General features: G+C 41.1%; 2 protein-coding genes across 8 annotated transcripts in view; both read left to right on the top strand.

The window, feature by feature from the left end:
- Nucleotides 1–1,308: 1,308 nt before the first annotated feature.
- phf1 (PHD finger protein 1) lies at nucleotides 1,309–16,483 on the top strand. Of its 2 annotated transcripts, none has more exons than XM_026372364.1 (15): nucleotides 1,309–1,450; nucleotides 3,241–3,319; nucleotides 3,463–3,544; nucleotides 4,171–4,257; nucleotides 5,042–5,136; nucleotides 5,649–5,797; nucleotides 6,256–6,351; nucleotides 7,864–7,932; nucleotides 8,089–8,212; nucleotides 8,964–9,031; nucleotides 9,583–9,714; nucleotides 11,329–11,407; nucleotides 12,783–12,892; nucleotides 13,302–13,388; nucleotides 13,608–16,483. In XM_026372364.1, coding segments are annotated over exons 1-15 (1,671 nt in total). In that variant the 5' UTR covers nucleotides 1,309–1,448; the 3' UTR covers nucleotides 14,020–16,483. The 2 variants fall into 2 exon arrangements, with proteins under 2 accessions (XP_026228149.1, XP_026228150.1); XM_026372365.1 differs by lacking the exon at nucleotides 1,309–1,450 and adding an exon at nucleotides 1,522–2,658.
- Nucleotides 16,484–20,178: 3,695 nt separating this feature from the next.
- syngap1b (synaptic Ras GTPase activating protein 1b) overlaps nucleotides 20,179–25,036 on the top strand; it is a 108,997-nt gene continuing 104,139 nt past the window's right edge. For all 6 annotated transcript variants that reach the window (XM_026372704.1, XM_026372706.1, XM_026372708.1 and 3 more), the window contains exon 1: nucleotides 20,179–20,412. In XM_026372704.1, the coding sequence (XP_026228489.1) occupies nucleotides 20,391–20,412 (22 nt within the window). In that variant the 5' untranslated portion in view covers nucleotides 20,179–20,390. The remainder of the gene's footprint in view (nucleotides 20,413–25,036) is intronic.

Consider the following 25,036-nt stretch of genomic DNA (forward strand, 5'->3'; position numbering starts at 1 on the left):
TCGCCATAAAGCAACAGAGGATATTACTCAACTGTTGTCATGAAGAGTAAACAGAACTTCGTTGCGCAACTGGTTTTCGTGGTTCTTTAAAAACCAAATCAAGCCAAAAAAAAAAAGTTTGTACAAATGTTCCTCTGTGGCTCTAAAACAGTTTTAATGATAGATAAGCCAAGTTCAACGTCACACACTGTACCACACTGTTAGTGCTCGTGTTTTTATTATGTGCTATGTTCATGGAGTCTTTACATCTTTGCACACAAACCATGGAACTGTTCATGCTCCGTTTTAATGTTTGGAGGAGCAGATGTTTGGAGGATAAAGACACCTTTGACCACGAAGGAGCACACGTGTTAGTGCAGAAAGGGTACCTCTGATCCTGGCCATGAAGATATCTCTGTGAGGAAGGGAGCGGGCATCATTCAGATAAGCTGCTGTGTAACAGGTAGTTCTTTGTTCATTGCCACTGAACCCTCCCATCATATTTGGAGTCCACTACCATCATCTCCTATGAGGATGTGGTTTAATCTCTCTAGTGGACTTTCAGAGACTTGGAGGAAACACTGAAGCTGCCTTTATACTATAGCATCATCTGTAAGGTCTAAAGGTCAGTTTCTATTTATATTAAATATACACTGAGCTACTTTTAGCAGTTGATTGTGAGCTGAACAATGTTAGGCTTAACTCCTGTATCTGCTGTGGATCATTCAGACCATGTTCCCGTCAGTGATGGGTTGCTGTGCCTAAGGACTGGTTCAGGTTACCCATTCAGCTGCTGCCTATACCTCCAGTGTTGAAAAGACGACGGAGCTCTGTCTTTAAACATATGAGTGATTCAGTGATTATGTCACTGTGATGACCAAGAGCACCATGTTTTGACAACAGGGAAACCATAGGGCTAAATAGACAGAGCACGTGATGTAGTCATTTGGACTACAAATATCTTTACAAAGTCATACTTTGTTTACATTCACTGTGGTAGTGATAGAAAGAAGAGATGTAACTGTGACATGTACTAAATAATATACTGAACACTAATGAAAGCAGCTTAAACATGTCAGTGTATTATGATGATATAAGAATAATATGTTGTAAAACGTTTTGTGTTATTTATAGAATCAACAATAAGAAGATATAAAAGATGTGTTCATTAAAAAAAGATTTGATTGACTTTACATTAATGCTGAGCCCTGACACCTTGTTTGAAGATGCGATCACTGAGGTGAGGGCACTTGTCCTTGTGTTTGCGCGCCACCCAGCGGCCTCGATTGGAAGTGGGCGCTTCGCCACCTTTTGCTTTGCCAGGGGCCATTTTGATCCGCTCGACGGTGTTAACGCACGGTTAAATGGTGTGAAGAACGTGTAAAACAACAACCAAACAAGGAGCAAACAAACAAACAAACAAGCCAAACCTTGAATTGGAAAGGAACAAACTGCAAAGCGCGTTCTGAATGTGAGTATAATCTGCTGATGAGGCTGTTGCTCTTCTAAAGCAGCTTTAACCTGATGTTTGCCTGATTTTAAGTTGATATAAATTATATAATAACTGCATCTCGACTTTATGTCAGGACTATAAATCATCCTACAGCCTACTAAGTCCTGGATGCAGGTAATGACTTGACTTGCTGTCTCATGATGTCCTTCACACGGACACATGTGATATTAACACACTTTAAAGTTGGGTCCCAGTAATTTTAGCAAAGAAAACTGATACTAGAGCTTAATCCAGATTATTGAAACCGGACACAAGTGTGGGAGAAGTCGCTGTAAGAAGACCTCATTCGCTTCACCTGTGTCATTGTCAGTGACTTATTTTCGAGTGATGATGGTTCAAGAGATAAAACACAGACTAATAGTTCTTATTGGTGAAGGGAAGTTTCCCTGTACGGCTCTGTTTGCCCAGTTCTCAAACTTTTCTCCCCGGGATGAGAAACCTGCCCCCCCCCTCCTGCTCGAGACCAATTAATGAGGCGGCTAAACTCACTAATTGGCCACTTAATTGGCCCCTGTCGCTGCGCGCGCTGCTTCCGCTGGCTTTCAGCGCGCCGCCATCCGTCCCTCCCGCTATCAGACATCACATTCCCACCTTGTCGCAATGATTTAGGGTCAATCCCTCAGACGAGAAGGTGCTCTCGCCGTGGACCACCCCCCTCCCGTCACCCCCGGATCCTCCTCTATCAGTATCTCCCTCCCACTCTATCTCGGTGTTTTATGTCTGCGTCACAACAAGTCGGTGGAGAGCGAGAGGCTGGGATGATGGCGTCTCTAGCGGCTTGATTCCGGTGCTGCTCTGACAAACCCGCCTTAATAGCATCAATAGGTGGTGGCGGAGAGGGGGGAAGAGAGCAAAAGCAACGGGAACATGACGAAACGGCATCGCGGAGGACGGACAAACTAGGTTGAGAGACGGACGGACAGCCAGTCGCTTGTCCCCCCTCCTCCTCCTCCCCATCCTCCTCGCTGACGGCTTGACTGACACACACAGGCGCTTGGCACAGACGGGGACATACATGCACATCATCCACTTTTTGCAAACACGCAGGCTGCGCATCCGAGCGAGCGGTAATTGGGCAGCAGAGATCCACAGCAGATGAGGGCATTTCATGTCCAGCCTGCCCAGGAATCGCTGTGACCCCGACGGAAAGGAGTTCGACTTGACAGGTACCCTTCACCGGCCAGCACACTGTACAATTTGTCTGATTTTCTTTTGCTTCATTAAAGGCTACATACACTGGAATGCATCCTGCGTCTGTCTTGACTTGAGTGCATGCACTGGAACAAATGCTCAACATGCAGATATAATACCTGCACAGTCATTTCATGCATCTATTCAAGTTTTTAAGATGTTGGGAGACAAGAAGATAACAGCAAAGTACACAGCAGATGCTTCAAGTAGTTGCCCGGTGATCTTTGCTCATTGAATCAAACTGTATTGCAGCAGTCATCATGCAGTGCTTTGTGTGTTTCATATGTGCAGTAATCGTTTGTCTTGCTCTCTGGTTGTGTACTCACTCTCATCTTTCACTGTGGAGGATACAGGCTGTCGCTATGCTCTGGTCTAAAAGGAGGAGTGGGGAGAGATTTTAACCCCTTTGCACCAATGCCCGCCTGTCTGAGAGCCAGCCGAAGCGCCGCGGCCATAAACCCCTCTGTCAGCAATGGCAGCAAAGTATTCAACAAATAAATCGGATTTCCATTTCACATGAGCCCTGCTCTCTCTCCCCTCTCTGTCTCTCTCCTCAGGATGGGGGGAGTAAGTGAAGGAGATGATGTGTTAGCTCGATGGAGTGACGGGCTACTGTACCTCGGCAATGTGAAAAGAGTAAGTGTGTGTGGGAATGTGTGTGTGTGACAAAAAGAGACTTTTCAGTGTGTGTGTGTGTGTGTGTGTGTATTTACTCGTATTTGAAAAGGCTTCCATTTAGTTTTGTCAGTCGTTCTGCTCACCTGCTATCTCCCTCTCAGGTAGACGGAGTCAAGCAATGTTGTCTGGTGAGATTTGAGGACAACTCGGAGTTCTGGGTACTGAGAAAGGACATTCACTCATGTAAGATTATTTTTTTCTTCTCTCTTCTACAGGTGAAAATAAAAATACTGAATAGTAAAAAAATGCTTTTAATTTGAAATTTCTGAATGTACGCATGCTCAGGTGAGCCGATAATAAAGCTGTTTGTGTTATTAAACTTTGCCTGAGGAGTTGCAGGTTTACTTTTCTGACGCTTTCCCTTTGTGAGCATAAAACTTAAATTTATTTGAACCCTTTATCTCTGAATTGTTCTGCAGAAAGTAGATTGCAGTCATGTTCAAGGTTATGATGCTGAGTGCTGTGAGTATCCTGTTAGGGGCACGTAGGGATGTAATTGGTGTATTAGAGTCTATCTATAAATTTATTAGACTAATGACTCCTCGGGGAAATGGCGCCCCCACTTCAGCTAACATCAAGCAAAGGGGGAAGTTGGACGCTTGTTAGGACCAGGCTGAATATCCGCCCGTCAAATAAAGTGAAATTTGAAAGGGTGCAGGAGACACCGAAATCAATGGGGTGGCAAGGATGTGAATCAATATACATAAATTAATGCTGTTGACTGCTCTCTCTTTCTGTCTCTGTCTTCCTCTCTCACATCAACTTCCTCCCCTCCTCTGCTTCTCTCTGTCGTTCTGTGTTTGCCTCAGTCGCTGCTGGAGTGGAAGAAGTTTGCTGTGTTTGTGATGCTCCGCCTCTTAAAGAACCTCTCATAAATTGTCTTAAATGTCGCCACGGTAAGGAAGCACGCCTCATCATACGCTGTCAACCAGTGGCTCTCTTCACCAGTTCTTGCACTGACCTTGAAGTTTTGACACATATGGTAAATAACAGTGATGGTGTTAGAGGAATGATAGATAGGAGTTGGTGCACCGGCATCCTGACTGGAATGAAAATGAATGTGATGCCTATAGACATAAAATGTTTAAATACTTTAAATGCTTTTCACAAAAACATTTAATTATCTATACTTTAAAGTTGCTTATATATAAATATACAAATATGTTTTATTTTCAAAGTTTTACTATCAGCCCTGCTTTGCATGTGCACTTAAAACTCAGATTTTAGGTGAGCACAAAGAGACTTTCCTTTTCAACAGCCCCCTGGTGTCAAACTCTGCACGTACATCATTCTGCACAGAGAAAGTCAAACGCACAAGTGAAGTAACAATAAGCGAAACACTTTTTTTAAGACAAGGATGAATTATGATAAAATTAAATACACTGAGGTGCAACTAGGAAGCATTTTTAGAAACACATGGATGCACATGCAGGAAATGGAAGCAAATTTTACTGTCATGTCTTTGCAGCACTGTCAGAGCTCCTGACAGTTTGTTTGGTGCAAAAAGGCGACAAACAGACTTCCTGCATTGTACATTCAAATAATATAGTAAAGTGTTTTGCATGCTGCTGAAACAAACCAGCAGTGCACTAAATATGGAGCTGCACCGCTATTATTGTCACTCCAGCTGTCTGTCTTGTAAACACGAATTAAACGCTCTGCCTCCTGCTCCCATTACAGGTTATCATCCAGAGTGCCACACGCCAACCATCGAACCGGAAGCTGACAGCGATTCTTGGATATGTCGGCAATGTGTCTTTGCCGTCGCAACCAAGGTCAGGCTACTAATCTTGCTGTCCTACACTCAGGGGGGAAAAGCATTCAGTTTGTAATATGGGAGAAAATATATCAGCATTTGCTGCCACTACGTTGCTGTATATGGCAGGTAATTGGTTTATCTGAGGCGAAAGCCAACTAATTCCCTCTGTATTGACTTTAATATTATATGTTCAACATTGTGTCCAAGAAATCATGAACAATCAATAGTTATGAAGCTGAAAAACTACAGTGAAGTTGAGAGAAGAACATTTAAAGTCAATCAATCACATGTGCTCCAGTTCTGTAGATATGAGATGAGGCGTCCAGTTAATTGTCAATCGGTCAATGTCCATATCTCATTGTCCAGACTTCCGCTGCCTCAGACACAATCTCTCAGGGCTGACCTACAATAAAATGAGACAAATTGCTTTTTCCCCACCGAATGTGATCTGTCTCCCACGCTGCTCTGACATGACAGTGATGTGAGGGGTCACAGACCAATCAGTCTGTCCTTAAATTGTGCTTTCAGAGAGGCGGGGCCCTCAAACGAGGACGTTTTGCTCGGCTCATGCAGTTTATGAAACTCCGACTCCCCTACCAACTGTCGTCTTTAGACTGGGACCCGCAGCATCTGACCAATCAGCAACAGTGTTACTGCTACTGTGCTGGACCTGGAGAGTGAGTGGCACTGAGGAGGCCAGTTTAAGTTTGAATGTCCTGTACACGTATGCCCCTTTCACTTTTTACATTTTCTCTCAATGCTTGATCTCGTCTGTGTCGTGTCGTGGATTATTTGCAAACTGCATGCAGCACATCGGACATGCCGAGCAGTATGAGCAGGGTTTCTTTGACTTTCATTGAATGATATTTGAATGATGCTTACTGCACACTCTCACTCACAGATCTTATCAGGTAGGTTGTCAGTCAAAAAGTACATCAAACATCATATGTCTTTAGAAAATGATGCTTCTTAACAATAAAACAAACTCCCACCTTTCCATCTTACACCTTTTCCACCTAAACCACTGGTAACATTTCAGCTGTTGAACTGCCATCCTCAGTTTTCCTCATTGATAGACACACTCATGTATATTGTGTTTAAAGCATCTCTGTGTTTTCTTGTTGTTTGACTGCAGGTGGAACCTAAAGATGCTGCAGTGTGGAAGCTGTGGTCAGTGGTTCCACGAGGCCTGCACACAGTGTCTAACCAAGCCATTACTGTATGGGGACAGGTGTGTGATTGAGCATTACTTTAAAACTATGAATGCTTTATACTAATTACTGTCATGTTATCATTAAGTATATTTAGTTATAAATATAAATGCCTTCCATTTGGTATAGTAGTACAATCGTCAGGGGTGTAAAGAGTAAAAAATGATGTTACTCAAGTAATAATATTGTTGCTATGGAGAAACTAAAGTAAAATTATTCGCTTACACATAGTCAAATGAAAGTAATAAAAGTAAATGGTAACTTATTTTAAAGACCAGAAACATAGCTGAGCAACAAGACTGCTCAGTTCGTCCAGCTGTAATGTGACAGTATGTTGTTTTATTATTTTGCGAGATGACTTTAAATGTGTGTTACTATTTGTGTGGAAAGTGGTCTAATGACAAAGGCAGGGACTCTGTGGATGTAGCTTAAGTAAGAAAAACTACAGAGTTAATGTTTGCAAGAAACAGAAAGTGCCACGGTTTTACTCTGTATTGGAAACGAGTCACGTTGAAGCGAAGTACAATAAACATACTTAAGTAAAAATAAAATTTGTTTTTAAAAAATACTCCAAAAAAGTGCAAGTACACAAAGAATCTGCTCCATTACAGAAACAAGAGTAACAAGAGTAAATGGAATTTGATGTAATATATAGATGTGCACATGTAAATGTAGTCATTCACTTGTATTACAAGGACAACAGTGACACGCTCAGAGAAACGGGACAGTGACATACCACGGACAGACATATCATGTCCCTGCTACTGTAGTAGTTCAGATATGATACTGGGGTGGCATGCAAACTGCTAATGGCAATGCAGTTTGATAGGCTGCATCTCATGCGTGTAATAAAATGTATCCATCCATTAAGTTATTATTGTCATTAACCATCTGTGTTAGGCGACTGGGTTTTACACCCACCCTGACAATGTGTTATTGCCGAAACTGTCTGAGGGTGGGTGTGGGGGGATTAGGTTAAGATTGACAGATGGAGAGAGTGAGGCTAGATTGGTACAACATCTGCTGAGCAGGTGATGGAAGAAGAGTGAAGACTGAGTTCACAGTTGGAATAGTAAGCATGCATCGTTGTCATACTGTGTCTGTGCTTCGTATTTTTCCAGTGACCTTCAGTGAATGCATGCATATAGAAGGACAGATGCACCCAGAGTTATTGTGGTATATCAGCACAGAGTATGAGGGTCACCCAGAACAGGATGTCGTTATAGTGGAACAGATCCGTTTATTCTCAGTTCAGGTTGATGACAGCAAAAAATATCTGAAATAGAAATAGAAAGAAAAATCTGAATGCACAAATTACTTGGGCTACATGATAAGAGACTGAATGCTGGATGTTTTGGGCAGTAATAGTTTCTCAGAGTTAACATGCTTTGAAAGAAGATGGCAACGTACAGATTGTGCAAGTGAGAAAAGAAACGAAGGCGTAGAAGAAGAAGAATACTATTTCTTAAGATCAATTATTTTTCAGATACGTGGTGCATGTGTGATTTCCTTGTTTTTCCATGTGTCTTTAGGTTTTATCAGTTCCAGTGTTCAGTATGCACAAAGGGACCAGAGACCATCCAAAGACTACCCATGACCTGGTGAGGTTAACAAATTCAATTATGTGTTTACAGCAGCAAAAATCACTTTAATTTAACAGTAATTTGAGCCTCTCTAAAAAAAACACGGTCTTATTGTCATTTTTCAGTTCTGTATGTTTCTTATTATCTAATTCTCTTTTTCTATTTGAACTGCAGGGTGGATTTGGCTCATTTAGTGCTCTACCATCTCTCGCTGTGCTGCAAGAGGAAATACTTTGATTTTGACCATGAAATCTTGTCCTTCACCAATGAGAATTGGGACTCGTTGCTCCTAGGCGCGGTATTGATATTTCCCCATTTAAGCACCATGATGAAATGATGTGAAATGCTGCCAGCCTTTTTGCATTTAAGACTTGAAGCCTATTAGCCACCATTAAAGTAAAATTTTAAGTTAAAACAGAGGTTTGACCTCTATCTAAGCTTAAAGTGGAACACCAAGCTAAAGAAAGGGACGGCTGTGTCTTGAATCACTCACTCATTGACTCACCCGTTATTCCTCTTTGCTATATAAGGGACAGTGAAGAGTAAACTTTACACTACTTTTATCATTCCATTGTTGAATTTTTGGGGTGCTGTTTAATGGAGACTACTTTTTTCCACAAGCCAACCCGGCGGACAGATAGCCCTGGTTGCTGATCCAGGATGCTCTGATGAGCTTTTGACTGAGGACAGTCTGCAGACTACAGTGCTAAGGCTCAAAGTTGTGATACCATCTGGTTGAAAGTTTGAAGTTGCTCCACAGAGAATAAACATGTAGATAAAAGTCGAGGTGGCTACGAGAGACACAACTGGGTATTATCTGAGCGTTTCCTGTCCATGTATCTGAGGGTTTGGGTTCCTCTTTAAGCTGCTTTTGAAAGACATTTTCTAATGCATCGTTTTCTGCCATGTGGCTTCAACAAGTAGTTTCCATATCAACAATATTGATGTTAGTGTAGAAGAAAATGATTGTATGCATTAAAGGTTTTCAGTCTGACGGCCTTTGACTGTGTAAACACAGCTTTGATTTTTTATTCCTGTCTGTCCTCCAGCTCTCTGACACACCAAGGCAAGACCGCTGTCATAATCTCCTCAACGCTCTGAACTCCCACAAGGACAGGTAAGTCATCGCATATGATGAGAAGAATAAACGCTGGCCACACGAGGCTGGATTGATGAGTCGCACTCCATGAATAGAAGAGTCTTCTTAGTGCCCCATAGTTAGTAAATTTGGACGGGCAGGATGAAATGACAAGGTGAAAATGTATGAAATGAAATATATGTATGAAAAGTAACATTTTGGTGCATATTCTTACCTTTTTAAAAGAAGACAAAAGTTGCTAGTATTTAATCAGAATAACCATTCTTGAGAAATAATTGCTTTTGGTGGTTTTCGTTGAAATAAATTGAAAAAGTCCTTGCAGTCATAAAACTGCAAACGTCTCCAGGCAAAGTCTGCTCTAATTATGTGTGCTTAATTACGCAGTCACTACCTTTGAAATGTGTCTGGTTTTTCATGAGGAGAATAAGTACATTTTGTTACACAAGTTTTCATTATTTTTACACAATTCATTATTAGCATCAAAGAGGACTAATGAAAAAAACACAGGCGTAAGGTGAGGATGCATTGTAAGAACCACAGCCAGACTGTACTTCTTTGATGTCATGCAGGTTTGTCTCTGGAAAGGAGATCAAGAAGAAGAAGTGTCTTTTTGGGCTGCAGGTCCGAGCCCCACCGCCACTGACGTCCGATTCATCTCCGCTCATCACCGACCCACCTATCAACATCACGCACCGGAGAAGGTCAGAGTAAGGACAGCGTGTTTCCTTTGAGCTCTTATCTCTATATGAGCTCAGGGATTCCCACAGGGCGTATAGTCATTACGCATGAACAATTAACTTAGGAATCAAAGGAATGCAATTTTCATATGCCAGCAAGAGTATCGTCGTCTTAATATTCTACTAAAAGAATATAAACCCCCCAATGTGCTTGCATGTGCACATAGTGTGTGTGCACATGTGCCCCGTTGTCTGCAGATTTCACAGCCACAATTTCCATTTTAAATAAGTTTTAGCATTTAACTGGTGCTTATTCAGACTGAATTGCAATGAAATCATTTGCAGCGTTGCAGGCTTAAAGGGATGTGTGACTGGGGTGTACGATTTTCTTCTCCTTTCTTTCCTCTACAAAACAAATCAAATTATTTTAGTCCCTGAAACACATTTATTCAAATATTGCCTTTCAAGCTGTATGCTTCCAGTTACCAGCAAAAGAGACGACACACAAAAGAAAAAATCTCAATGCAATAAATAGACAAATCATATAAAACCTATAAAACATAAAAACATAAAAACATCAGCGTTATTATATAGAATTAGGACTTCTCTGGGTTTCAGCTAGAAGCTACTGTTAGTGAAGTCACATTGTTTAGTCAAAAGCCGCATTTCTGATCTGATAATGTTCATGTGTTGATGATTGAGATAGAAAGCTGACTAACTCTCTAAAAATAATAAGGACACAGAAAGTCAGTCACTCGAGAGATTACGTACGTTTTCTATTTAAATCTTTTCTCACATTCTCACTTTTGGGTGGAATTTCAATCTTTATATGCAAAATTCAAAAATTCTGTTTCGTGTCATACAGTTGTGGGTTTTTAATGAATATTTTTGACCCTGGAGTGCCACCATCAGGTCAGAATTAGCACGCACAGAATACAGTATGAAGTTCTGATAAGAAAATTGTTCTATAATTCTGGATGCACATTAATGATTCTCAGAAGACAAACCTTTGTGTCACCCTGGAGTTAAAGTGTTAACTTTGTACACAAGATAGCTCATAATGACGTGCACTTCATGCACCGTTAGGAAGATGCACCCTTTCGATCTTAATGATGCCATTCTGTGTTCTTTACAGTCACCATATACATTCAAACTGCTCAACATTAACTACCCTAATTATAGAATGAAGAACATGCAGTTCTTTCCATGCAGCACATTCTAATTGTGGCTTGTAATGGGCTTTTTATTTTTCACTTTAGTGGTTTGGGCCCTCAAAGCCCATTTAAAAAAAACAAGTCAGGAGACAAACTGCAGAAGACATGTTCACCTTCCACTAGAAGAAAAGAAATGAAAACAGGGAATCAGGGAGATTTGGAGAACTGAGTGTTTGTAAAAGCAGTTTTTGTTCTGTGTTACCCATCCAGATAATGTTTGGACTCATAAATATGTAAAATGCGTGACTACTATAATGCATCACAGTCATGCAGCAGTATATCATCTCACCACTTTCATCTGCTTGTATTTTACACCTCTCAGTAGACCTTTACAGAGACACACTAATAAACTAAACATTACACTTTGGGACTGAATGTGTGTGTTTACGTTGGTAAATTAATTTATGTGTATTGTTCACTTCAGCCCGCTGTCACTGCCTTGCCAGAGGAGAGTGGGGGGGCCTGAGTCGCGTAAATCAAAACGTCGCATCATAGAGACACAGGTCAGTGCCTCTGTCTTCAGCACAGGGGAGGGAGAGGTCTGGGCCACAAAACCTCTCTGATTATTCTTTTTCTTTTTTTTAAATGCAGGCAGGTAAACAGCTCTGTGTGATCCAAATAACCTGTCAGTCAGACGCTGTGATGGAGGTTCATTTCGCAGTCTAGCTCAGTCTGCATGTCTTTTAACACCCAGTGCAGCTTGGTGCCTTTTCTTCTCCTTTTTTGCTGTATGTTTAATGCCTGCTGATGCTTCAGAGTCTGTGGGTAGGGTAAAGGTAGCGCGTGAGAGATGAGGCTCCGTTAAAATGATATAATTTAAAGGCGAACTTGACTACACAGAAAGCCGCTCATGTGTTTCATCAGCATCTGCAGTTCAGCGTCGCATTTATCACCATCATCAAACCCAATTCCCTGCAGATCACATTGAAACAGGCTACATCACATGTGGCGGTTGCTATTTTTACCTAGCATTCTAAACCGAGAATGCTCATTGTACTGTGTCCTCCTACACATCACTCTGATCCGTGCATGTGCACATACAGTAATCCTGGAACAATACGCTCCACAGAGCACTCGTTTTCACTCTGGCGCATCCCGGCCCCATTGTGCCCCTCTGATTGATGCTAATCTCTGTCCATCTTGGGGGAGCAGGTTTGTTGTAGTAGGAGAAGTGAGATGGAAAGAAATGCTGATATGCATAGCCTGGGATCACTTCCAAGTGCACTTTGCAGTCAATTACAGTTTGGCCAGGTGGCACTGGCACCTTGGCAGTGCAGTGTTGACAAAGCACGTCCATTTAAAGGCACAGACATCTACTAAGGCCACTGAATAATAATCTCCCATGCGAATAGTAATGCCACAGAAAGGAATGATAATGGGCCAAGTGGGACGATGTCAAAGTCCAGAAATGAGAAATGCAAAACTGCTGCATGACATTCTAAGTGACTGATGTCTCTGCTGATCCTCTGATGGTTTACTTTTCATGGATCATGAGTCTTTGTGTTAGGAGACCTGCCTCACTAACCACTCAGCTCTATGAAATATGCTGTGGTGGTGACACGTTTAAACAGGACTTCCTGTGAGCCAGAAAGCAATGTGACACACATCCATTAAGGCTGTTATTAGGATTGGATGAATTTATAGGAAACGTGTTTTTTAAGAATGCAAAATATATACACCAACTCAGTTTAAAAATGTTGTCACTCTGATTTTCCGTATGCAAATCTGTATCTAGATGTATTTCTTGGAAAATTGAACTTTCTATATGCAGAATTAACTTTATGCATGGTTGAGCCAGAGGTATCACAGCTTGATTGACTCCTGTGATGATGCTGGCATCCAAACACAAGCTGATCTGTGCATGTCTTCTGTGACCAGGCACCTCCAGTTGCTGCCAACCCCATTGAGCTGCTGCCATGTTGCCATGGTTACATGGGAGGGGCCGGTTTGTACAATTCCAGGAAGTCAGAGGAGGACGTTAACTTGAGGTAAAGGGCGCTGTTGGTTTCTGTGGTGATATGTTTTTGATTGGTATAAGCAGAAAAAGAGAGTGACGACTGACTTTGTAGAACAATTTCTATTTTTCAACCATGGCACATGATACTCATCTGGTTTTGTTGGTAAAGGTCGGAGTGACATGTCTTCTATATATATATATATATATATATATATATATATATATATATATATATACATATAACAGCTGAGAAAAGGCATTGTACATATTCATTATTATTTTATCTAATCAATCTTTGCTTTGCAACACATATAATTAGTTTGCAAATCTGTATAAGTCCTCAAAAGTTATTTTTGCTGCTGCATCCTGCTTTTCTCAATACACAGAAAAAACCCCTGTGTTAAAATAACTCTTAGTGTGTTAAATTGTGCCTTCCGCAGCTCTCCTCCCAAGCGGATGTACGCCCTGTACCACACCACTTACAATGGAAACACTGCGCTCTCCAGGAGTCTCCATCACTACAACAGGTTTTAATTGTTACTGCATTAATGTAGAAGAACCAAAATGCTACTGCACTGTGACATCCACCTAAAGTCACATGAATATACTGAATATACTGAATGACCAGGTTATTCCATCAATGGAGTTTTTCAGGTTGCCCTTTAAGTTGCAGCAATCTATAAGATCCAGTAAAATATGGAACAGAAGTGTTTCTGTGTAATGTTTGTCTCTGTCTCTTTTCCTAGCGTGGACGATACCTGCAGGGTACCACCTCCATGTTTCCCATACCCACTTAACTCCAATGGCAGCCATCACTACCATCTCCATCAGCACCATCATAACCACCAGCACAACCACCAACACCAACACCAACACCAACACCAGCCAGGGCAGAAGCAGCTGGAGCCCCTCATCCTGCGCGACCTGCCCCCTTACCAGGCTAGCATGGGTGGAGGGGGTGGCACAGGTGGAGGTGGTGGAGGTGGCGGAGGAGGCGGAGGAGGCGGAGGAGGAGGAGGGATGGGAGTTGGAGGCGGAGACGGGACAGTGGCCAGGAGCTGGGGAGGAGGGGAGGCGGTGAGGATCTTGGCGAGGCGCGTCACACCGGACGGGAAGGTGCAGTACCTCGTGGAGTGGGAGAACGTGAGTTTGTACTGAGGCAGGAGAGTAAACACAAGACGCGATGACTGTTTTGCAGTTGCCACAGGAATACTGTGTCTGTAATATGTGGCAGTGTTTAAAGTACAAACAAAACAAAAAGAAAGAAAATCTCTACACGTTGCAAATCCAGGTTGCTCTCATAGTCTCACCTCTATTAGACATTATTATAACCTCACTACTCGTTAAATAAATGTCCCTCTTTGCTAGTGTTTCTCTGATATTTGTACTGTTAACTTTGGAATATGCCTTTGCATTTATCATGTTTTACATAGATGAGGGAAAGTATATAAACCTCTTGATGACGTGTCACTGTGTGGGCCACACGAGGAAGAACATGAGCATTCATGACCTAAGGTACAGTATAGTAGAAATGTAAAGGACGAAGCAGAAGAAATTAGACACAAAGGTCACTGCTTTTTCATTTTGGTGAAAGTATCTTTACTCTTAGTTACTTCACTTATCACATACTACAGATGTACTGCTACTAAACTAAACGACTAGTTACCTGTTTTTGGAAACATGCTTATTAGCTTATGATGCCACTCTTAGATCTGTACGGTAAATATGAAGACAGTGCACAGAGCATAACGTAGAAAATTACAACCTGCTACACAAGTTTAAAAATGACAAGTTGTGCTTTTATGGCATTTATGTGCTGCAGTAACTTTAGGAAGTTACTGCAGCTGCCAGCACTGGTCCTTTTGTCTATAAGCTAAGCTTCTTCTTCTCCTTCTTATGGCTGTAGCTTCATATTTAATGCACAAACATGAGAGTGCCACTGAGATTCTCACCTCATATATGTGCAGTTCAAACAATAATTAGTGGTAGCCTGGGTGTCCAAAGTCTACTGGCAGCTCATGAAAAAGCAGTAACCTTTTATTTGCCCGGAGAGATGGAGCGGGTACGTTAACGCTTTGCATAAGGAAACTGCAACAGTGGCAGTTGATGGATTTCACCTGGAATCTCTCAGATCTTTTATCTGATTAGAAACCAGCTCGCATGACTTTGGCTCCATACACAACAAATTCTTCAGAGGTTTACATATTTTTTTCTCATTGCAGTATGTTAATATGAGATTGTATACACGTTATTACAGAGTTACATATTTGTTATGTTAGATTTTGTCATACATAATTTACATTTAGACTAATGTATGTATTAGAACTAGAAGCCACTCGAGGGCTTTTGTTTTATAGATAGAATTATATATTCACAATATATTGCTATGATTGAATAACTTTATTTTCTTTTTTTGAAGTGGTTGCATAGTGCCTATATGGGTTGTGTACCTGCTGATTGGTCAAACAGACGACAGATTCACGAGGCCATATTGCCACTAAAAAACATGGCTCAAACCAGGACCAGTTATAATGTTGAATCCTGAACAATACTGGGACTTAACTGTACATTCCAACAAACAGCACAAAAAAGAAATGTCTGTTTGAGGTCAAGAGAATGGAAATTATTTTGAAAAGGGTGTGCTTTTTATTTCTTATGAGTGTTAAACGCCATAATGATCAGCTGAAAGTCCAGCCACTCTGCTGCTCTTAAGATTCATGTCGCAGGGAGTTCAGTCCCTGCATTCAAAGTTACAGTACAGGTAAAGAAGACACTGATAGGCCCAACTCCTAACTAAAGCCCATTAAAGCATCTTCCAGGGTCCAACAGTCTATAATTTGAAAGGTACAACATGTCATTAAGCATGAATCCATAAGTCAAGGCCTGACCGATCATGCCCCTCTTTCTCAGATGTGTTTTTAGAGGCATGTGGGGTGCTGATGTAGGATTTTATCATTTAGCAAACAGGTTACATAAATCTAGAATACTGTGGTGCAAGTTTCAGAGTTTATATTTTATACAGAGGTTTATTTCAGCAATCTGTTAAATAAAACGTACACAACATATACAATCGTCAGTTTTAAAGACTGTATTACACATTTAGTTGAAAAAAAAAGCAAAAGATGAATACAGCATTTATTCTCTTATAATCAAACCAATGCAAAACCCATTTTATTTGAGTAGTGACCTCTCTGTTGAACTATGTCCTGCAAATATGCGTACATTTCAGGCCAGTGAAATGGTGTTTTACTGCAGTTTCCATCCTCCTCAGTGACTATTTGACTGTAGTTTATTAGGAAGGGGTGTGTTGAACCTTTCTAGGCGATGGTGATGAATGTATCTGTGTGTTTTCTATGGTATGTCTATACCCGTCAAGTGCTTGTTTTAGGTTGTAATAGGTGGAACTCAACCAGATTAGTTTAAAACAAAATAGGAGGAAATAAAGGCAACAACATTGAGGAAAAACATTTATTTTGGGAGAGGCAGTATTCAGTTCTTTTTCTTATTAGTAGTCAGGTCCAAGTTCAGTTTTATGTATTTTTGGAGAAATTATGTTTGTACATGTATACTCTGCGTTGACACACCTAATATGTAACATGAATAATAAAAAGGTTTCACCTTGTGTGTGTTTTTATTGCTACACACAGATAATCTGTGACTGATTTACAATTTAAATTATGATATGATTTACCCTGATGTTTTGTCTTATAAATAAGGAAATGTCTCTTCTAAAATCAGCTAACTCCTCTTTAACAATCAGTGCAGCATGAGGTTGGTGCCAAGCACACCCCAGGATGGTGAACTTAGCCTTAAGTGCTTCTAGAGCAAATATTAGGTCACAAAAGTGATGAGGTGAAGGTGGTTTTTGTTTTTTCTGGAGTGATAGAAAAGAATATACAGTAACTCACACCATTTCTTGTAAATATTGTAACTGATTAAAGCAAAACTGGTTCAGCATCTGATGTGTCAAGAAGCCAAATCTCAAACCACGTCTCATGGTCTGATCAGGTGCTCACTGTTGACATCTGACATTATTTTTATTTCATTGGTGAACAATAATACAGTGGATGTGGGAAATAAGACACAGTTATCAATCAACTTGAAAAAATGAAATTCAGCATTTAAGATGATGATTTATTTTTTTTTTTTTTTGCAATTGTTTCTGCAAAATTGCATCATTTTATTTAAAGAATATTTTATGTGATATGTCCTGAAGCAGTTAAGTTGTGAGACAATCTAATACACTGCCTGTGCAAAAAAAAGAAAAAGTCACCACCTGGACTTAACTAAGCAGATAGGTCAGAGCCGCTCATTGGATAATTACTGCATGGATGATTATGTTTCAGCTGCCAACACGTTATTTAACTCTAACTGATGCAGTGAGTAGCTCCTTATTTCTCATACAACCATGTCTGAAGACACATCCTGTGGTCGTGGAAAAAAATGTAAATCTGTTTCAGAAGAGTCAAATTATTGACATGAACCAAACAAAGAAAACATTAATGAAACTACTAAAAGGGGGTGAAGAACTGTCCAATGGAAAAAGGTGATGTGGTCTGATGGGTCCAGATTTACCCTGTTCCAGAGAGATGGGAGCACCAGGTGCAGAAGAGAGGCGGGTGAAGTGATGCTCCCATCATGCCTAGTGCCTACTGTACAAGCCTGTGGGGGCAGTGCTATGATATGGGGTTGCTGCAGTTGGTCAGGTCGAGGTTCATTCAAGAATGAGGTCAGCTGCCACATGAGAAGAGTGAAAGGACTTTTTATCTTCAGGTCCAATCCAGTCTGATCCCTGCTCTTCTTCCCTTATCACTTCAAGAGGGAATCAAACAGTGTTGGTGAGAATCCCTCAAAATTAATGTGATAAATTGCACAACAGCCGAACATGTCCCGTAGGAGCGATTAACAACCTTTTTTTATTTTGGCAGAAAATCTCCTACTGCTGCCAACATGAGAGACAGATGTTTATTTTGTTTGTGCCAGTTACAATGAGTTTTTAAGATGAGTGGAGATGCCAAATAATAACTCCAGAGACTAATACCACATAGCTGTCTAAGTCTTCTGACATATGTCTTTTTTTTAAGAAGCAGAAGCAATAACATTAGAAATTTCTGTGCCATTTTAGAAATATTATGTTGTGAGTAAAGAAAGCATTTTCACATCACATTAAAAAAATCTTTTTATCTGCTTTAGTCTTAGGATCTGGGTATAATGCATTGAATCCTGAATCTGACTCTCTTAAAGTCACCTCATGGACCCTGAACACTTGCAGCTGCTATTTCTAACCACAAGGTGGCGGTGGCACCTCAACATCTAAACCAAAGCAGACGCTGCACTGTGCTCACTTCATGAACACTTCATGTGTCTTTGAAATGGGGTTTTAAGGAAGACAACGTGCGTGTCAGACATGTGAGTAGGCTACTTGTAATTAACACAGGTGTTCAAGAAAAATGGTGTTAAAGGGTGTTATGAAAAGGAACTTAAAGAATTCATTGTATTTTCACAGCCTCTTATTGTTAATTTATGATGACAAATGTTAACATGGCCGAGGAACTAGTATTCTGTTTCATTTTTCCTTATTAATAAGAAAAAATAAGTGAAAGTAACTCATCAGGAACCTGTTTCTATGTTAAGTTTAGGCCTGCAGCTGCGGCTGGTTGAGATTAATTAACTCTAATAGACACCAACATGATCAATAAATCGTCTGTATTTTACTTTAAATACGTCACAAGACGCCAACACTCTCACATTTACACTTTTGCTTTTAGGAAACGTGTTGATAGCTAATGTTAGGTTCTTCATATTTCTTATTGGCTTCGTTTTTTAGATTTCCTACGTCACGTAAAGGCAGCACACGCTACCTCGGGGCGCCATTTTGGCTCCACAGCTGCAGTTTCTGTGTGTGTTCTGTGTACTGGAATTCACCATCTGTTTATAAATTGTCTTTTAGGTGCTGAGGTAAAGAGTTGTTGTTGTTAAGTAGAATTTAACTTCAGTGTCAAGATTTATTTATTGTCAGCTGATAGAGCCAAAAAAATAAAAAATAAATAAAAACAAACAGTGACTGGCTTGTTTTCAACAGGTCTCTAAAAACTTTATAAAACCAAAATATGAGTTAACTTGTACAGATCTAGTGAAACTAACCTGTAGGAATAAACTGTAGGTTTATGATTTAATGGGTTAAAGGGGGTCCTGTATCCTAATTTATTTTGAGGAGCTCTTAATAGAGTTCAGTTATTTTTAAAGTTGTGTTTTGTTGAATTGCCTCATTTAGTTGTGTCAAGGTTGATCAACACATGGACTGCACCAGTAATTTCACTCTGTCTGACAACTATGATCAATTGATGATGCAGTGTATATGTTGTAAAATAGCTAAAACATCATTATTCCCTGAAGTGAACTCATTAGCATCTGACCACCTGTTACAAACACAATCAGCTGAGAATCAGCATAGAAAACTGGAGGGTTAGCAAATGAATATTCAAAATTCATTTTACCTGCAAATGTCTTTTACTGTTAATATTTTATTTTTAAAAAATTGCAGCTAATTTATTTCCTTTCATTTGACTAGTTGATCAATCAACTAATCACTTCAGCTGTGCAGGAGCCCACTGGTGGGATAATGACAGGTAGCCTTTTGGAGGAGGATTATGCAAACAGACACGTTTTTATTTGCATAAGGACCCTACAGAAGCTAATCAAGTCGTGACATCACACACGCCGACACACACACGCAGCTCCTTCGTTGTGACGTCACTTATTTCCTGCCATAACCATCACGCCTACCATTACCTAAACCCGATTCAAATCTGAACCCTCAAATCAACTCTCCAGCAGCACTTTGGCCGATAATGCTGCACTAAAGTTTGCGCGCGCACACGCACGGACACACGCACGGACACACGCACGCTGTACCTGCGCCCCGTGCAGCCAGAATTCAGCATCATTAGAATATGATCTCTCCAAGAGGCGGCCGCCACATGTAAAACGCATTGACTAAAGATAGGTTCCCGATATTGGAAAACGTGCGCGCCCACACACACACACACACACACACACACACACACACACACACACACACACACACACACACACACACGCACGCACACGTGCGCGCGCGTGCTCAATCCTCCACCCCCTTCTCTCTCTCTCTCTCTCTCTCTCTCACTCACTCACTCACTCGTGTTTCACCCTCACACCTCAACAGCAGTGTGCAAATAAACACACACACATAGCCACACGCACACACACTCACACACACACACACATACACATACACACATTTCTGCATCCTGTATTTTTTTAATGCATCGGGAACCGGGCGCTTTATAAGCGGTCGTGGATTATGATGCCAGTTTTTATAACAGCGGAATATTATTGGCCTCTCCTTCGGCTACAACTGTGAATAGCAGCGAATCGCGTGTTTTTTAATTTTGATTTTTCAGATTTATTTCTAATTTGGTTCCTCCTTACTTCTGTGCGCCGCGAGACTGCCGAGACGCCAAGCCTACGTTCAATGCCGTTGGAACATGTCCTATGTTCCCTTTCAAGGTAAGACACAGCTGATATTTTATATTGTTTTCTCATCTGCTGCATCTTTCTTTTCTGTCCTCCTCCCCCGTTCCTCGCCATGCTCTCTCTCTCTCTCTCTCTCCCTCTCTCTCTCTCTTGCTGTCCCTCTCTTCTCCCTCTGTCTCTTTGGCACTGTCATATACAATAGGCATATCTAAACGCACCACAGCCGACAGGTGCATAGAAATAGCCTAGAGTGCCTTCTAGATTGATGCCCACACAGGCACGCACAAACACACTGGGATCCAGCGCAGCGTGTGTCAGTACAGACCTGTGCATGCGGTAATTATTATAAATGATAGTATTGTATTAAGGTATGCATGTGCACTGGTGTCTACTCTTGCAAGTGCATTCCTCTGTTTGAGGGCAGCTGCACAGTCAAAAATGCTTTAACGTTACAAAAATATTCCTATAAGAGCCGATACTAAAGAGTATGTGGTACTCATGATGAGTTTATGGCAAGAAGAGAATACTTCATATAGTATTATGGAGTTTATACTGCTATAATACCACTTAATTGTTTACCATATTCCTTAATTTAATATTGCTCTAATACTCATATAGGCACTCTTAAGAGTAAGAGTTTGGCTCTATCACTTAAGTTTTTATCTCCTATTCTATTTATGAAATGTTACTACAAGGACTTGTAGCTTCCTGTAGTGTATTACCTTATGAATTATGTTGTTAATAGTCTGAATGGACAGCATACTGCTTCTTGTGTGCAAAAACTTTGGTCCACTAAAATATGTTGATGACCAGAATGATAGGCTACTTTATTCTTTCTGGTCTTTTATTCCCTCATACTCAAGTGTGAGTGGGTGAAAGGCGCTTCAGTGTACGGTAAAGGCAGATTCCCCTTGGTATCATTGCACTGCAACTGTGACTAATGCTATATGTGAGCAGGCGTGCTGCAGTGAGCTGCCTCACATCTATCCAGAAGAAACGTTCAATTTGCAGTGTGTGTGTGTGTGTGTGAGATTATAGGGGCTAATTTTGAAAAATAAAAGTGAGCTTTCTCAGTCAGACCAGGGTGAGATTGAAAACCCAGTGCAAAGTTGATCAGAAACGTCAAGGATTGGGGTTGTCGTGGCTCTTGTGAGCACCTGTTATCAAGGAAAGAGATGCTTTAAAACTAGGATGGGGAGGAACTGGATGCGTGTGAGTAGATGTTTGTGTGTGTGACTGAGAGAGGGAGATTATTCAGTGTGTGGGTTCTGGAGAGAGTGGAGGTGTGCTGCATGTGACTGTCAGGGTGAGCGAGTGATGGTGTACGTGTGGATACAAGCACGCACTCACAGACCTGTAACCCCCTTGTAGAACAGTATGTGTGCCTTCAAAATGGAGACTAATCTTAATAAAAAATAAAAAAAACAAAAACAAAAAAACCTCCGCGACCCTGGAGTCATCATCTGAGCTGCACATGAAAAGAGAGACCTAATTTAACTGTGGCAACCTGCTCGGCTCCTTTTCACTCTGCCTTTTACTCCCTCAGAGCAAAGAAAATAATGGCCAAAATGCCCTCTTGTGCAAGTGTAGCTATAGAAGTTGGTTGCATAATGTTTGTGAAATGCTCTGCCACTATGTGTGTGTGTGTGTGTGTGTGTGTGTGTGCAAGCCCACTCTGGGAGTCATTGCCAGGAAATTGTGAGCACAGTGCTGCACCTTCAAAAAACCTGCCAGCGATGGCACTGAGTACTCTTTGTCTGTGAGCGCACAGTGGTGTTTCATTTTAGACATTGTTTTCGGAGCTAAGCAGTGTTTAGTCTTATCCAATTTGGTACAACTGCTGAGGGTTGCGACGTAAGCTGGATGAAAATAAACAGAACTGTAACAAGGTGTTAACTTAATAATTCCATCAGTGATATTTAACAAAATTGTACCCTCAAAAGAGATGACACTTGTAAACCTGTTTTTATGATAGTATTATGTACTGCACAGTACTTATATTGTCCTCAAACAGTTTACTGTATGTCCCCTTAAATGTAAGTAGATTTTTTTTACCCAAAGCGACTTACAAGTGAGATAAAAAGTACAAGGCAAAGGCAGGGTAAGTGTAAGGACATCTACTGGAGGTAGGCCCTGGTCTACCACTGCACTGTCCACCGCTGGATTAGCTGACTTACAGAAAAGAAGTCGTAACGTGCATCTGTTGTTTTTTGAAATAAAATATGTAAAAATTCTCCATTATTTTTTGCAGCCATTGTATGCATATATTACAAATCAGAAAAGCATGCACAGTATTTTGTTACCAGGTCTGAGTCACTCAGCAGGACATAATGTACAAATATTGTTATTAGTAATTAATCACTGATATTTTCTATGAAGTCGAAACATTTGCAGCATTTATGTAAATCATGCAAATTTGCAGCTTTTTTCTGTCTTACCTTATTGTTAATTGATAATCTTTTGGTGTTTGGGCAAAATAAGCTGTTCTGGAGACAACATCTCTGTACAGTTTTGGTGAAACTGTGCATCTCTCACTGTTTTCTAAAATTTCACATGCCAAACAGTTTTTGGAAAAATCAATCCAATTTTCCAATTTGGAAAAATCTACCCTTATATGTATTTCGATCAACCAGCTTTATGCACACAGATACTCTCATCCTTTTCCCCTGTCTACCTATACATTAGAAGCTCTATGGTTACTCAAAGCCATTATGTAACACTGTTATATTTATTGCCACACTGTGACTCAACATCTAGAGATAAAATCTACGGTACGACGGCTGATATCAGTATGACATTGATTTGCAATGAGATATAGATCCACACAACTGTGGAAGGGTGGGGACGCAAGGGGCTCTCAACAATTTTGCAGATGTATTTGAGCCCACATTGATGAGTGTGTTAAGCTAATGTACCAGGCAAGCCATTTGCAGTCATGCCAAGTACCAGCTCACATGAACAGGCAGTTAGTGGGAGGCAGGCAGCAGCAGCAGCGATAGGCCTTCCTATCTTGGCTAAATCTTTTTCCTCCCTCATTCGCTCTCTCAAACTCACACCTTCTTCCAGTCTATCTCTTTCTCCTTCTTTTTCTTTCTTTCTCTGCCTTGCTTTGGTTGACCCCCCTCCCCCCATGCTGAGCCACCCACCCACACACACATATACTACACACACACATGCTCTTCTGCCCCCTCGCTGCCTCTTCTTCCTCTCTCTTTCTCTCTCCCTCTTTACCTTCTGTACAACGGCTGCATCCATGAGTGCAGATGGACACTATGGAAGCAAGCAGCCAGCCACTGATCTATCCCTGGCCTTGTCGATTTTACAGTAGTTTGATACAGCAGCTCCTGTCAAGCATGGCCATAGTTAAAGAGACAGCACAGCACCAATGCACTGCAGCACTCTTCTCCCTCTTTCTCTTTCCCTCTCATTCTCCTGTGTGACATAAGGGACCGTCTTACACCCCTCTACTACTCAGGCTGTGCCAAGAACCATCATCTGTTCGGCTATTACTGTACTGCATGCGCGAGATTCATCTAGTCCTGTGCACTAGATGATCTGTCAAAAGAGAGAGCCCATTCATTCTCCAATGGGGGTGCTGAGCATACAAGAGATGTGTTTGCGGCTGTGTTTTCAAGTGTTTTTTGGAATTAGTGGTGTAGTGACCAGTGATGAGCGTTTGGGAGAAGTGATTTGCTTTTAATCACACATGTAGAGCTGAATTCTCCAGCCGCAGAGCTTCTCTGTTGGTGTTGACAGATCTTTAGTGATCTGATGTTTTGCGAATCAAAGATCCCCCTGTCCAAGTTCAGGGACGTTTTAAATTTGCCGGCCGAATCCCCTCTAGATGTGGAAAGTCAGTACTTCTAAATGTCAAACAAGAATGTGCCTTCAGCTTTTTCAAGTATCCCCAAAGCTTTCTGGTCAAAGACAAGCAGTGATGTCAAGATACTGAGATTTCACTCGTCATTATTTTGGCCTGCAGATAGAAAGTCAATCAGGGTTCAGCACCACATTTTACATATTCATCAGTGTGTGTAGGATCCAATGAATGATCACATGTGCATAACAGTTGCTTACTAAGCTTGTTTTAATGTGTTACCTGGCATGCACTTTAAGTTCTTCGGGCCAATCAATAGTTGGCCACAGCAGCACAAAATATGATTGCATTTCACCAGGGACTGTGGCTGCATAGATTCATTGCAAACCTAACAAGTAGAAGTACTGGTACCCCCAGGTTTAATCTGAGAGGGACATTTAGTGATCAAAATGGTGTTTGGGGCCTTTTGTTTTCTAGCCCATAAAGTCTAGTACGTCATCTGCATATAGTGTGTGGTAGTAGCTTTTACAATCTTCCTCAGACAAGAACATCTGACTTCATGGAGCATCTGTGGAAAGATCCACATGGTTTATTTTTGGCAAAGAATAAATTAATCCTTGGACCAGTTGTGTCGTCACTCTCACTCGCATTATGTTCAGTACCATTAGACTGACTTTGGTCTTCAGCTGATCCTCTTTTCTCTGTTTTCCTGTTGCCCGACACGAAACTAGCTTTAGTAAAGAATACCCATGTCCTTTTTCTCTAAGAGCCTTTAGTGCTTTAGTGATACTGGGGGGCTGCTGGAGTCCCCGGGAGGAGCGGAATTTTTAGATTCAGCTA

Source organism: Anabas testudineus, chromosome 16 (assembly GCF_900324465.2).
Source record: "Anabas testudineus chromosome 16, fAnaTes1.2, whole genome shotgun sequence".
Lineage (NCBI taxonomy): Eukaryota > Metazoa > Chordata > Actinopteri > Anabantiformes > Anabantidae > Anabas > Anabas testudineus.

Coding starts and splice junctions, on each gene's coding strand:
- phf1 (XM_026372364.1), top strand. Junction 3,320..3,462: donor ACCTCGGCAATGTGAAAAGA/GTAAGTGTGTGT, acceptor TCTCCCTCTCAG/GTAGACGGAGTCAAGCAATG. Junction 7,933..8,088: donor CAAAGACTACCCATGACCTG/GTGAGGTTAACA, acceptor TTTGAACTGCAG/GGTGGATTTGGCTCATTTAG.